Source organism: Lepisma saccharinum, chromosome 25, assembly GCF_977018435.1.
Source record: "Lepisma saccharinum chromosome 25, izLepSacc3.1, whole genome shotgun sequence".
NCBI classification, from domain to species: Eukaryota; Metazoa; Arthropoda; class Insecta; order Zygentoma; family Lepismatidae; genus Lepisma; species Lepisma saccharinum.
The window spans coordinates 16,421,951-16,438,057 of NC_139253.1; the positions used below are offsets into that span (position 1 = coordinate 16,421,951).

At 39.5% G+C, this 16,107-nt stretch overlaps 1 protein-coding gene across 6 annotated transcripts in view; it reads left to right on the forward strand.

The window, feature by feature from the left end:
* Nucleotides 1-16,107, forward strand: part of LOC145978541 (uncharacterized) — a 250,254-nt gene that overhangs the window by 137,429 nt on the left and 96,718 nt on the right. For all 6 annotated transcript variants that reach the window (XM_083111205.1, XM_083111206.1, XM_083111200.1 and 3 more), the window contains one exon: nucleotides 6,766-6,888. In XM_083111205.1, the coding sequence (XP_082967331.1) occupies nucleotides 6,766-6,888 (123 nt within the window). The remainder of the gene's footprint in view (nucleotides 1-6,765; nucleotides 6,889-16,107) is intronic.

Sequence of the window (16,107 nt, forward strand, 5' to 3'; positions counted from 1 at the left end):
GTGACAGATTACACGGCTGTATCTGGTGCTTTATTTCCTGCCGTGGGACGCCGTTTCCGCCTCGCTCGGATGGAGCCAGCCGCTGCCGATCTCTGCTCCGAAGTGATTGCTCTTCGCCCAAGTGACACAAGTAGCTGGCTCCTCCCGAGTATCGATTTCGTCTCCCGCCTCAACAAACTTTCGGGACGGAAAGAAAACAAAAGAGTTGGCGCTCGAGAGTCGAGAATGGGTGGTGCATAAGAAAATCCAGGTGGGACTGCAGTAACGTTTGTCATTCTAGTGGTGTGTCCAATAAATTGAATTCGGTGAATGTTTTACCCGGTGCTCTTGTTACTAAAACTACGAAAGTTGGATGGGTAATTCTTCTTGAACGTGTGCATTGCTTGCCATGCTATGATGTAACTCTTCCCCCCCCCCCACCTTGTTTCTATTTTTATCTATGACTGACTCCCTCTCGCCCCATTCCTTTTGCTCTCTCTCGCCTTGTTCTCCATCTGCTCTCACGTCTCTTTTTCTCTTTCTTGAATTTTTTGTTATTTTGCGTCGCTTTTCTGCCACTTTTGGCTAGTCGCGATGATGAGTATGAGTATGATTAGGTGAAATTGATGAAGATACACTCACAAGTAATACCCAACCTCAGGCCGAGATTGGAAACCGGGAACTTCGGTGGCGAGTCCGAAAGTCGATCACTGAGCTGGTCCAGGATCCGCTGTGCGTTGCCCACTACACTGTTATTTATTTGTCTTATTTATTTGTGGCGGAGATTAAGGCTCATGCCTTTTCTTACACTCAACCACATACAAAAAGTTCATAATATACAACATATTCATAAATTGATTCATATATAAACATTGAAAATAATGATCATACATATACCTTTCATGTCAATCAGATGATTGAGTTGTTTCCAATTTTCCGAACGCGACCGCTTCTGCCTCGCTCACTCCCCCTTTCGTCCGGTGTAGTACCGTACCTCTCTCTGTAGTCCATTCGTATGCAGTGCTAGAAGTGAGGCAAGATGCAGGCGGACGGTATCCCCCCCGGCTAGCAAAATTTTCGCAAAGCATGAACCAGTTGTCTCCTTGTCATCATGGTAAACCATAAGAGCAACCCAGCAGCTAACTCTAAGACTCGACAAAATATCACCCAGCTAATATTCGCTGCACGTATGTACAGTCACCGGCAATAAGAATAGGACACCTAGATCCTGAAATACTTACTTCCCTGCCTGGAGTTATGTGTGTTGCTTAATTCTACGGCGGTTGCAGAACTTATGATTGAAAACTTTGCTATTAAAATCCACTTATTGCCGTAGAGCTAGACAGCAAACAAAGAGCATTGCGAAGGTCGAGTGTTTCACGATCGTAGGTGTCCATTTCTATTGCCGGTGACTGTGCATACAAGAGCGCTCTTTCACAAATACGGCGGGTTGCCCAGGACTGCTTTGACACCTCCTGCGGTTCACGTACCCCCGATTGAGAATCATCTATTTAACTCATTCAAAACGAGCAACCTATTTGGGGACACTGATGTTATTTTCAGTGCAGACGGTTGTGTTTTGGAACAATGGACGTCCTCAAGGAATGCGATGTGTGAATAACCTGAAGGTGAATCCTTCAACGGTATTGACGTCAATGCGGTGTCATCAGCATTGGTTTCTGCTGGAAGCTCAAGTCGTTTTCTGTAGGAAGGCGCCTGCATAAAACTCTCCTTTGATGCGTGATCTTTCTTGGGTGTTGGGTGAAGGTTATCAAGTCCTGCGTTTAGACATTGCCCCGAAACACATTAATTCTAAATATGCTTCCTGTATTCGTACGGTGCGTCCTCATATGGCGGAGTGGTTATCATAACGCGTTACGACACCATGGGCCCCGGGTTCGAATCCCGGCCTGGGCGGGGGGGGTCTTCTTTGCGAGTGACCCTTCATCAACCTCACGACCCCATATGCGCCTAAATGTACAACGAACTGCACATTTGAACTAAATGTACATATATCTATCTGGATTTTTGTTTGCTGGGATGGGAGCTTCCGACATCCTTTCCCCTCTGTCATCCACAGTGATCATGTGTGTCGCCTGAAATGTTTGTAAGGAAGGGGATCAGGCCGTTGATAAAACTTGATTAGTAGAAATAATAATAATAATATTTATTATTGTCACAGTTATAAGTGTTATTTTACAATAATAACTATTATAAATTTATAAAATAAACCAATTTCATTCCAAATATATTCTTATTACATAAATGGGGAGATTTTGGTACTCAATCCCTCAGATGAGTTGACATTCACCACTACCATTTTCCATTATTATTATTATTATTATTATTACATTTCATGAAGTTATGGCACTGAATTTTATAGTTATTGTAGTTTATTGTTAACTTTTGCCCACCTCGTTCAAGAAAATATATTAAAAGTTACGGGAAAATTTTACTCTTAAACTTCATGTAGTGCGACCTCTCACATAAAACTATAATTTTTGGAATTTTGAAAATTGTTGAACCATCTATTCTTTGCATTAAATGGTAGAATAGGAAAATCTGCTTCCTGTGTTTACGCTATTTTTGTCGATCTAATGCAATTTTTACTTTCATCTTTGCGAATACTAACTAATGAGAATTATTTTTGCTGTTAACGATGGAAATAATAGTTAAGCTTTTTGCTTCTTTGTAACTTGAAATGAAGGATACTAATTTCCAGGGGTCATCCAGGGACCTGTTCGATCCCCTCTTGCCGACGTCCATGTCAGTGATACATACACACACACACAATTTGATTTTGTGTAGTATAATACAATCAACGACTTTTCACTTGCAAAACGAGTTTCTTGCTGTTCTTTCCGGTAAGAATTTTTTTGCACTTTGCTTACAGTTCATTGCCTGTAGACTTTCCCTTCAGGCATTCCTGTGTGTGCAAAGTCATTAAACCATGACCGCACCTTAGAAACCGAAGATGATAATCATGGAATGACATAATGCTTACGTCATCGTGCTCATTGTGGGCGCAAATTCGGTGCAGTTTCTGCAGTACCGTAACGAAACAGGCTTTTGTTTCCCTTCTTGATGGCAAATTCAATACAAAATGGTTGAACATCTGATAAAACTTTCACTGGGAAACTGGTAGCCTTTTTGTTAAGTAGGGAAAATCATTTGTCACGCCTCTGAGGATAGTGAGTGTCCATGTTCGATACGGCGGCAATGCGTTTGAGCATTTGCTATTCAGGCGGCGTCTGTGTGTTAGCATTGCAGTCAGGGTGCGAGTCCAGACAAAGGTTTGGTGCCTTGAATGACCGCACGTTGTCGCCTTACGGCTTCTCTGTGAAGTGTTAGCATGAACCAGTGTGGAACCCAGGAAATATTGTGAAAGGAAGGAACCAGAGAGCGTCTTAATGGGTAACCATTCCAATAAGATGCACCGTGGATCGGATGTCAAGGGCAAGTGTATGTATATGTCATCTGTCTTTTAAGGTAATGTAAGTGTGTGTGGAGCTCGTATGTATTGTGCATGTGCAAATTCTTTCGGTGTTAGGAATGTGCCAGTTCATTGACGTGAGTGGGTTTTAAGATTTCATCTTGATGCATTCCCTCGTGTATTAGTCTGAAATGTAAGTACCAGCATGATTTTCGTGGAGTACATGCTAGAATTTACAATCCGACAAGTGGTAAGTTTTACAGTCATTCACTAAGTAGTTAAGGAACATATCTAGAACTCGGTAGATTCTTCGGTTGTTGATTGAGTTTTGAGTTTTCAAGTCCACTTTATGGACAGATAGGCAAATAGGGACTGGACCTACAGTTTAAAGTGGGATCTCACCGACTACGTGCTTCCACTGGGTATCGAACCCGGGATCCGTTGATTAAAAGGCGGTGATGTTACCACAGGAACATATCTAAATTTTGGTAAATTCTTTGGTTGTTGTTGATTGAGTTTTGAGTTTTCAAGTCCACTTTATGGACAGATAGGCTAATCGGGACTGAGCCCACAGTTTAAAGTGGGATCTCAACGACTACGTGCTTCCACCGGGTATCGAACCCGGGATCCGTTGATTACAGGGCGGTGACGTTACCACTACGCCATCGAGAAGACGTGTGTTGTTGATTGAACCGATACTGAGTCTGGGTATCATCCCGGGTACACAAAATGCCGACCGTCATTAAGCGTGCACAGGATTTATTTAGGACGAGTCTGGAATTGTGAAGTAGCCATCAAATAGCTGCGTTCTATGTAGAGGCGGGATACACTATGTATAAAATATTTTTCGATTACTATTTTTAACTTTCGTTTTGAAAGTTGTTCAAAGACAAAAATGGTAATAGGAGATCATTTTACGGCGAGTTTGCATTTACCACTTTGGTATTACCCGAGTTCTTTACTTCTTTCATTTGGAATTTTTGATTTTCTCGAAACTTCTGGAGGAAACTTCTCCCTGCGTACGCAAGTACCGACTGACACTTATCAAGTCCAAATTTCCTTTAAAATTATGCAAATGCTTGATTTTCAAAACAATTCAGAACTAATGTTCTGTGGGAAAAGTGGGAATGTCAGTAATTATAATATTTTAAATATCACAATGAATCGACAGATATTTCTTAGTCAAACCCAGTGTTCGAATTGAAGGTTGAATCCCCCGTGCCCCTGCATTTTTTCCTTCCCAGTCTCAATATTTCTCAATTTGTTCACAACCTGGGAAAGAATTTCCTCTTATGTTATAAAGTATGTACTGTCATGGCTATTTGTTACTGTTCATCAATAAACTCAAGTATTAGAACGGAAGCGATAATGGCACTACTTGATCTGTCAATTGATTGATTTTGGATTTTTTTAAGTCCATTTTATGCACAGTAAGGCTAATCGGTAACTGGACCTACAGTTTAAAGTGGGATCCGAAGCACTATGTGCCTCCACCGGGTATCGAACCTGGAATCCCTTGATTACAAGACGACAACGCTACCACTACGCCATCGGGAGGCCCTCTTGGCCTGTCAAGTCTTAGTGAATTTGAATTTGAATTAAAACTTTCGGATGCGTCAGCACTTAGGCTATACGTCACGGTATACGGGGTCCAGCCCCTTACTAGAACAAAAATAACAACTGTAACGTCGTGTTGTAACTAAAATATTAAAATCTTCTGACTTCGGTTAAAAGCTGAGGCTGTAAAGAGGCACACACAAGGACAAAACACAGGACAACACAAATAATTATACTGGCCATGGGACCAGTCGCCAGAGCCTCGTTCGTCTGCAAAATGCAGTCCAGGGTGTACTACGTGGAAGTAAGGTTGACAATCGGGTGTACTACGTGGAAGGTCACCCCTTACACCCCTCAAATCTTGGTGAAAAAACCGTATGTTATTATATATAGTTGCCATGAAATACTTATATCAGTTTGGTAGTGTTCGAAGTAGCTTTCTTTTTTAGAAATTCTATATGTAACTGTCTACTTTTAAAATTAAATAACTGTGACAGAGTTGCTTTTTATTGCAATAGAAATAACGTCGTAAACATTTACTTCACGACAATTAGATTGTTTATTTGAAAATATGTAACGTGGGGAAGAGCTAAATTTCGCAACTATGTGTCTTCTGTGGATGCTAAGGTGAAAAGAGTTTCGTGGAATCGCCTATGACAAGGAATCAAAAGGTATGCTAATTTTAGAACTTTCACTCTGTATTACAAGTTGTCGTTTCTAAGTGCATATCGGTGTTTTGGGTGTGTAAAATGAATGATCATTCAAGCAAACCCGACTCCTTGTCTCATAATTTGTTTATTGTAGTAATATAAATATTGCAATTAATGATCATAAATTGGGTCTAATATCTTTGCAAAAAAATTCCTAGCAGAAATTACTTTTCAAAATGAGTAACTGTATCACAGTTACTTTTTGAGCCAAATATCTGTAAACTTTAACTCGGTTACGTTTAGAGGAAAAGGTCTAAATATGGGTCCCCCTTTTTATGTTGTCATTTTCGGCGGAAAAAATAATATATCACCTGCCTTTAAAATGCATATCTATGAAATATATACTTAAATGTAATAGCATTCCAAAGTATAGAAAGTCTCAATTTTTTTAAAGAAAAAAGAAAAAGCTATTTCCAAAAATGGTAAAATGATGTATTTCAAAATTGTGGTCTAAATATGAGCTACTGGTGGCAATATCACAAAAAGCAATTAAAATTTTAAAAAACAGTCATTTATCGCTAAAACATTATAAAATTCATATTTATGAATAATCTGTTGTTTTGAAAATCACGCGGAATGGGAAAAATGGAAATTAATAAAAACATCCAAATATTTGTTGAAAATGTGATCTCAACATGAGACCCCATATTTAGACCATCACGGTATTTTTCTTCTTCAATTTATTTTCGCTCTCTGTGGTACACTTTTCACAAACAAATCATGGCATTATAAAAGCCCACATTTGTTTTATGTACCGCTAATATCATAACCTATACAATGCAGATGAGAATTCAGAAAACGCTGAGTTAAAACATACCTGTAAAAAGTTTTCGGAGGTCGCAATTATATAACAGTGTCCAAAGCCGAAACTAACCACCACTTTCTCTTGCGAATTGGCGCCGCAACCTTTGTCCTTGACAGATAACCAGTTCCCCCGGGAGCACTGATAACTCCAAAACCCATATTTAAACCTTCGCCCATATTTAGACCTTCTCCTCTAAGAGTAACTTCCTGAGCACTGGAGTTTAGTACATATGTTTATGTGGGACATAATGGACTTTGATAGATGATTTATTTAATTTCCAGGGAAAGAGCAGTTGATACGTCCATCCCAAGGAGCGAATAAAATGGAGACAACTCCCCTGAGCCCTCTGTACGGAACGCCGTCGTGGTGGGTTGATGACCAAGCTGCAGATAGTTCCTCGAAAGGTAAGTGTATGACTTTTTTATTGGTGGATGAAATTAAATATTGGTGTTTATCTAAATGTATCTTTGACGATTAGAACATGGACGAAAATGCCACCCCTTCCACACTGTTTTCTGTGAGTGGTTTTGTGAATAGAACATTAGTACGTAGCTAATTTGTACCATTGGGTTAACCTCAACTGGGAGTGAGGCAACTTATGGGATGTAAGAAATGGAGAATATTCCTGGCCTTCGTTAAAAGTTCTGTAGTGGCAGTTACCAGGAAGCACTGGTTTAAACCACCAAAAATCTTCAGCCCACTGGCGTGCGCAGAGTGGGGCTGATGGGCTTACAGCCCCTCCCGAAATGTGAGAAAATCAAAATTTTCAAATGAAAGGAGTAAATAACTCGAGAAAAACCAAAGTGGTAACTGAACACCCTCCTTAATTTTTTTTGTCTTCTTACAACTTCTTACAACTTTTATAACGAGGGTTAAAAATGGTAATTATGAAATATTTTATTGAGTATTCTGCCCCGCCCCAAAACGCAGCTATGTGATATCCACCTTTATAATTTCAGCTCTCTCCAAAATAATATCGTGCGTACGCCAGTGCCTCAGCCAGAATGCGTTCATAGATGTAAGAGAAATTCATCTTCAGACAAGAACACAGCTTTTTTCATGTGCTTTGAAAAGATCGACAGCTTTTCTTCCGGTCGCTAAACTCCTCTGAAAACTCATTTTTAAGCGCACTGATTGCAAACAGAGAAAAATACCTTTCTGAATGTAAATTAAATTGCTTCTATTAGCACGATCTGTATCTAAAAGTTATTTAACGGAATGACTGAAACCATAGAAAGGGCTTTTAAAGCAGGAATCTATGTTTCCAACAGCAAGATCAGAATTATTACCACTGATATTGTTGCCCTTAGGCATACCATTTCCGCACGAAAGTGAGTTTTACTTTAAGTCCACTTCATGCACAGATAGGCTAATAGGGACTGGATCTATATTTTACGTTACCACTACGCCATCGAAATAACAAATTCACCGCTGTTGCAACTATTCGCAAAAGTAGCTTGAAGCAACAATAAAATAAGGAATTGCTTAGATCACAATGGCTGGACCTTTGGCGAACGCCAGCGAAGCCGTTTTCGAAATTTTCTCTCCTTTCGAAAAACCGCTGCGATATTCCAAAATCTGAAAAATTAAACTAAACTCCGTTGCGCAACAGCCCTCGAAGGGCCAGGGCCTGCCAGAGCGGCTTTTCATTGGGTGACGCGTGGTCAGCGCATCGGATTCCATCGCCGCTGTTTTTCTGGCTTTCGTGACCGAAGCCCGCGACTTGGAGGAACCCACCGGGAATCGAACCCGGGACCGCTCGCACCAAAGGCGAGAGCGCTAACCACTTTTTTTATATAAAGGAATACCCCTACGCGTGGTATCCCCCGTCATTCACACTTTTTCAACTTTTACACTTTTCAATTTTTACAGTATTCTCAGTTTTTCACGTTTTTGGACAAACACAAATACCCATGCCTTACCCGGGACTCGAACCCGGAACCCCTGGCGTTGCAGCGCGCTCTGCTAACCACGGAGGTCGACTACCACTTGGCTAAGCGGGAGCCCCAATGAAGAATTACATCTGTTTAGAATTCCTCCTTGAGCATTCACGAGACTCTTGGTGTGATTTTTATTTCACTGTTGTCTATATATTCTCAATAGCTTAGTAGGATTACGTAGCCCCAAAACTACTGCCAAAATTTACTAAGCAGCGAAAGATAACAACACGAAGATTCGCATGAATGTACTAGAGTCGTTTTCACGTTCAGAAGACACAATGGGCTCTTATGGGCAATGCTTTTCTTATGGGAAATACGAGCGCGCTGTTGTCAAATTTCTGGATTTACAAATTTAGTTTAAGTAAAATCGGTACCTGCAGTTTTGCAGGAAATTTTGTAGAGAATACGATGGTGAACACAAAAAAATGGTAACTTGCTTACATAATTTTAGATAAATTAAAAACGCAAATTTTCTGTGAAAACACAATTTTTACATTGTTTTCATTCCTAACGTTGAAACATGCCGTAAAATTGAAGCTTTCATTATGAAAAAAATTGACACTGTTTTTTAATTGTCATAGGTGACGGTGGTACTCAGAATTTATCAATACTTTAAAGCATATTTGCATTAAAAAATATTCAAATAAAGTATGTGGAGATTTTTTATATTCGTGCAGTAGAAAATGTCGTCGCTGGCCATTTTTTTGTTCTGTAATTCCAAGTAAAAACTTCCAGCGACAAAGTTGTGGAGAAAATAATGAAATTATTTTTTATAACCACTCAAAGGTTCCCAGAAATATTACTTCCATGCATTTGGAGTTTCTTTTTAACCCGAACCGCGCGCGAAGTAAGGAGACGTTGTCTGGCCATCTTGAGCTGACTCACCGCAGCATTCCGGCTATCACCACAAAGTTTTCCAGTTGTTATTTTATTTCCATTCAGTAAAAATATGAACTTCATGCAGTTTGTTATAATAGAATTGAAATTACTTAAATTTAATAATTGACAATTATTTCCAATGCTGCTGTTGTGATCAACATTAGTGTTGTCGCAAATACACGTTGTTTTCGTTTACATTACTGTCGACATTAATACTGAAATGAAGATCGCCTTTCAGTTTCCAACGTACACATAAATTCATAGACACCATATTAACCTTTGAAAGGCTTTCCAACACGTGACAAAATATGGGGCTTCAAGATAGAAATATGACATGCCTTGCTTGAGTCATTCGCGTCTTATCAGTTCACCTGGGCCATAACTCATTTGTTTGTTTGGGTTGCAACTTGAATCTAACCCATGTGCCAGGGTCCCCTTACTTGAGTGAGAGAGATCTGCTTTGGTCTGTTTAGACTTTTTCCCTCTCCCGAAAAAGTGTTTTCAGTTGTGTGAGCTCTCAGTGATTTTTACTTTTTTAAGTGATTTCTGAAGTGTCATATTCGTGCATTACACTCGCGTGTGTAGTGATCGCAATGGATCATAGTAAAAAGGGTAACTGCAACGTTCACAGTATAATATTAATGTTAATAATTACATATAATTATCATTATATATACAAAATACGTAACACCTTCATTGTGAAGGAAGGTCATCATTTCCCGGCGACATGAGCTAGCGCCGTATTGACAACACTGTGCGGTTTCTCCATAAGCGCCGTTGTCTCTTCTGAACGTGAAAACGACTCTAGAAGGAATTCTAAGCAGATGTGATTTTTCAGACTGGAGTGTCATAGCGGTTTGTCGAAAGGAGATAAAATTTTGAAAACGGTTTCGCTGGCATTGGCTAAAGGTCCAGCCGCTAAATCTTGCCTTAATCAGGCTATAAGATCAGTCATCAAGATTCAAGACATAGGTAGTGAATTCATGATTTGATTGTACCGCCCATTCCTGTTATTGCTGTGTATGGATGTGACGACCACGACGTGTCAAGTCATCTTCACACATCAATAGCAGCAACTCTCTCGAGCTTGAAGTGAGTCAGAAACTCGTGACCCTCTATGACATGAGTCACACTGTTTATATGTTCCTCAGTCTCTGTCGGTTTGGCTCGAGGCCAATTATTCCTTTCTAGTGAAGAAGTGAACTTGCCGCGGTGGCCTTGTGCATCTGCCGAGAGGTGTTCAAATTCCTGGCTCTCATCCATGCATCATCATTCCTGGCTTACCCAAAATATTTGAGGACCACGTGCTGTATTCAAGAGTCTTTTGGCCAAAAAGGTTTAAATTAAGTCCACATATTGATCATCCCGGTTTGTGCTGAATGAACCAAGGCTAAGTGTATTTTTGTCGAGTCGAGCCAAATTTGGACAACGTAACCTTACCAATAGGTCGCACATATAAGAGAAGGGATATGAATTGTTGTAGTCGCCTCGAGAGTCGTGTTGTCACCACTGGCGTACGCAGGGGGAGCACATGGGGGCTGCAGCCGCTCCCGAAATTTTGAGTAAATAAAAAAAAATCGAATGAAATTTTATTAAAAACTGAATAAAGCAAAATGGTAAGTGCATATACAATGTTGGTAATTTTTGTAGTGCCCATAAATGTCTATTTTACATAATCTTGCCTAAAATGGTTTGTTTTTCTTATTTTCGCTTCATTCGTTACTTTAACCCTCTCTATAGTACGGTGTACAAGGAAATCTCTCGTTTTGTAAGATGGGTGTTCCCCTTTGTAAGACACTGGTGACGTTTTCTATATTTGTATACGAGATCTGAGAACGTTTTGCAACCTTCTGATTTTTTATTTAGGTTCGTGAAAGTTGGGAGTTCTGGGCTATTTAAATACGAACAGTTGTCAGTTAAAATACTGAACGAGAAACTAACGAAATTATATATTTACACTTACAATGATAAAAGAAAATATTTAGTTTTGATAATATGGATGGTTTTGTAGATACAAAAAATAAAATACCATCATCAAATTTACAAGGGGTTAGTCAACACCTTTCTTTCTAAGCATAAACTGATATAATTGAGTTAGCTCATTGCTATATCCATACTGTGTCAAATGTAACGAAATTTCTGCCGAACCTCCATGGCAGGATGTTTAGCACAGGGCGCTATGACGCTAAGTGTCCCAGGTTCTAATTCGGGACTGGACATGGTTGTTCTTTGTGAGTTCCCTTCATCAATTTAATCACATCATCCTCATCGTCGCGATTAGCCAAAAGTGTCAAGAAAAGCGACGCTAAATAACAAAAATTAAATTTAGGAAATTGCTAAACGTTGCGAGAAATATCGTTGGGTTTTGTTGCCATGGTTACCGTTTGAAAATATTTTACCTGCAGCCTTTGCTGAATTTACGCCAGTCAGGTATCTTTCGTTAACTGTAAATTAAACGGCAGTTCAGAGGCCAAATTTCATTGGACACCCACACACACACAAGCAAGAACTGTATCACGGAGATAGTGTTGCTTCCTCTACACCCACGTGCACGTTAAAAGAAAACACCATAGCAAACCGTAATGGTAATTGATATCACTAGGTAAATGCTTTTGTTTGTTTGTTTGATTTAGTTTATTTTACTTCGCGTTTTGTGCCTCTTGGCTAATTTGCGAAGATGGGGATGCGATACACCGTAACGGAATCTTGGACTTCGTAGGTGTTCATCTGAACTTCATGCTGTACACAAAAACCTCATGTTGCTTGAGGGTGAACGTACTGACGTTCTACGATGGTGCCCTCAACGGCAAAAGTAACAGTAGGCGAATTGTCCCATCAATTTTCATTAAACATATATGTTAGACCCATATTAGAGTACGCATCTGTAGTGGGGGGTCGACAAACTAATAAAGAAATTATTATCATTGAAAAATAAATTCACCCGTTACGTGTTTTTTTATCAATTTTTTTATTCTTATCAATAATCTCTTGTTAGACTAGGCATTTCTTCCCTTGCAAACAGAGGAACAATACGGTACATCATCTATTTTTTTTACTTTTCAAACTTCCAACAAATTGGATTCTTCCTCTCTTCTTTCAGCAATAGCGTTTTGTGTCCCCCATCCAAAATTGCGATCAAGAAAACAACTCTTCACGATTCCCCGCACTCATACAAAATCCGCAAAAGTGTTATACGTTGTAATAATATAAGTATGATGATGATTTATTTGTCTGCCGGAAGGCAGGTCTTTTGACCGGAAGGTCGCTGGGCAAGGTGAACCCATGATGGTTTGCCATTGCAATATAAGTATATGAAGACATATTCTGTACCAGAAACATAAATAAAACAAATGTAAGCCTTCATATACGTGTGTGTGTATATATATATTACAATTAACAATCATTGAGTGCGTGTAATTTGTAAGAAAATGTTCAAGTAACTATGTAAAGTCAGTTACTTTTTGAACCAACTAACTGTAGCTTTCCGAACACTACTTGGCTGTGTGTTAGGTCTGCTCTTATTTTGCATATGAACGTATTGGTCACAACTGTACAGCTCATAATACAAGGTCCCACAACTTCAATACAACAGCTACGTTGAGTGATATCACATGCACCAGATTCCTATGCTCAAGATTTCCGAATAGAATTTCTCAGTTACTCAGAAGCCACGTTCTTACATTACAGGAACATTTTTGTTAAGTGTACAATATGGTATGACATGGTATAATATGCACATAAAGCGCAAATGCCCTTGAATATAGAAATAGTGATCACAGCGAGCATATAGTCGTTGCAAGTATGCAATCGCACGAACTTCCGCAGTCTTTCTATGACTTCTGGAGTGTACTTGAACAGTGCAAGAACTTCCCATTGCGTGGGCAGCCAGGTTGTGTGCATAGCTGAGTACTGTCGGAGGCAGATGCAGTAACGAAGGGGAAACCATGATACATGAGCTCACTTCTGGTCCTCTGGAGAGCTTGGGGCGAGGTCAGGAATGGACGATAAGGTTTCTCCTGCACTTGAAACAAGATCTTTTTCTATATCTGCGACTGGTTTTCGCCTTATGGAAGTGGAGCAGGCCTTGACAAGAAGAGGCGAGGTTGTCGTACCTAAAAGCTGCGAGCATTTGCCGGCTGAGTCAGACGGTACTTGGACAGGTGAAGTTGATCAAGTCTCAGGTGCGGTGCGTCCAGCTGCGTGGCGCGAGGACGTTGTAGAAAATGCGTTGTTTGATCGTGAGCTGGGCGAAGAGAGAGAAGATGCGTTACGCAACGTTGAGCAAGAGGGAGAAGATGCGTTCTGATCTTCGGGCGACGGCTTTGTCACCCCCCTTCCTGCTTCTCCACATGAGTCTTCAAGGTATAGTTCACCATCATCATATCCCGTGGTGCTTTTGTCAATCCAAAATGGTAGAGTGTTTCATTGGACATTTGACCTGTGTTAGCAGACTTTTTTCGAAAATTGCCCTCGTTTCGAAAAACTGTTTCAAATTCTGAAACATTCCTTCGAGCGAATCTTCGTGTGGTCTCATTTCGTTGTTGTCTAGATATATGTAATACAAAACAGGCTTGCTACACGACGAAGCTGTTGCATTCATGTAGACCGAAAGAAAACCACTTGATAATGCTCTTGGAGGAATTATAGCCAGTTTTGGTATTTTAGAATTTGGAATATCGAAAGGAGAGAGATTTCCGAAAAAAAGAAAAAATACATTACCGAAACAAATTCATGAGCCTTACGTGTAAAAACAAAGACTAACAATGAAATTCTGCAATTGTGTCGTAGAGTCAATCTTATCACACTTAAATCATTTTGGACTGAATAAATGTACAAGTCGCTTGAACTTTGCATTCTTTAAAAAGTTTTAGTATCTTAATTGTATTGTGTTGTGAGTGATGGTAATCTTATGATTTCTTTGTCCAGAATTCTTATTTAGCTGGTTATAAAGATAAGAACATCCAATGATGTGACGGTTTGTGAGTAAATATTGCTAGGATCGAGGTTATTACGAAGACTGATGAGATGATCACTCTTGTTTGACAGTTGATTGTTACTAAACACGCATTTTTTAGCAATTGCAGATAGCCTTTAATGATCTTCACTAGATTAGCTGCGTCAATTGGCTATCGAGATTGTCGGCAGTGCAGCTAGTAGAAAGTATTAAAATCTCTTCCATTGAGAAATGAAAATTATAAAGATCCCACTTAGAAATTTTCACTGTGTGCTTAGAAAGCATGTACAAAGATTTCAGGTTCTCTTGAAAATTTTCGTCGGAATCTCAAAATAAATATTTTGGGAAAATGTGAAATTTTCTTTCTTTTTAACAATATTTCGTGTCGCATATCAAAAGACAATTATTATAACATTTAAAGATTTTTCACGGAGGTGCTGGATCTTAACAGTGGATGGTCAGGAAAAAATTAAATTGTTATTATATAGAGTAAATTATATTTACTATCTTCGTAGCGAAGTACATATGTAGCAAAAATTATGGGAATTTTGGTAACCATGACATCAAGGTCCAGGTCACTGGTTGATTTGATATGGAATTGTCCTTTGTTATATTTTGTGGCCTCTGTGTATATATGCAGTGCATGTTTTCTTCTAAGTGTCAACATGCCTGTGTAAGATATATTGTCTTCCAATATCTAGGGTTGTGTCTGAAGTTATGAAGAAGTCGGAAAATGTAGATTAGTAGAAAGCATATAGAATCCTTGGAAAATCTAGGTCACTTTGATATGCAAAAAGTACCCATTATTTCGAACTATCCTGCAGTTTAGGAACCATCGTACAATATCCTGATGTATTCGTCGGTAATTGGAATTCCTGATGGCTATATCGGACTCTTGGAAATCTCAGGATATACAATAACGGGTCACGTGTGTTTTCGTCTTCCCAAGGTCCACCTGAGATTGTCTGTGTGTCATATGTTTACCTGCTCATGAGAGCACATTAGTGCCGTGAGTGCTACTCCAACTTTTGTTAATGCCCCAATTGGTCAGCGTTCGCCATTTTCAGTTTGGTTTCGTGCTCTTCAACAATGCTCAACATTGTTCCGTTTCTCCCCCATTTTCCCATAGGAAATGCGTTGTTTCATGGGGGAGGAACTCGACATTGGCGGTGCCACGACATTCGTGATTCAAATTCGTGCTTGAATTGATGTTCAACGTTTCGAATTTCGTGAAGCAGTTTCTCTTATTAAAGGACGAGGGAGTGTATACAACCTATTCACTGCGATAAGCAAGACGCGGTTTCTTTATTTCTTGATTCCACCGACAAGGCAAATAAAGATAAAATAACAACATTCATTTTTTTTTGTCCTCTGTACTTGTTACTAATTATGCTGTGTTCACGGGAGAAATATTTTATTATTCCACTCTCTCCTGTCAGTAGGACACACAATAATAATATTTATTCAACAACAACAACAACAAAGTCAATGGCAGGACAGCAGTAGGAGTTCCATAATCGCAATAACAAATAAGCGACCTGCTTTCCAGATACAGTTTTTTGTATGGATGTTCTAATTTATGAAATGCGTGACGTTTGCTATCTTTATAAACGAGACCTGAAAAAACAGTACCTCTGGTTCAAGGCTAGTGAGACCAATGTGCTAACCGCATCAGTGACCGAGCGCGTTGAGTGGTCGACTCTGAAGTCGTCAGAGGGCTGTTGCACCATGGAGTTCAGTTTAGTTTTTTTATGTTATGTAGTTAGTTGCTTCTAATATTGGATATTGTGACATTAAGTGGTCGACTTTCGATCTTGTAACCGAAGTTCCTGGATTCGAAATCCCTGTCT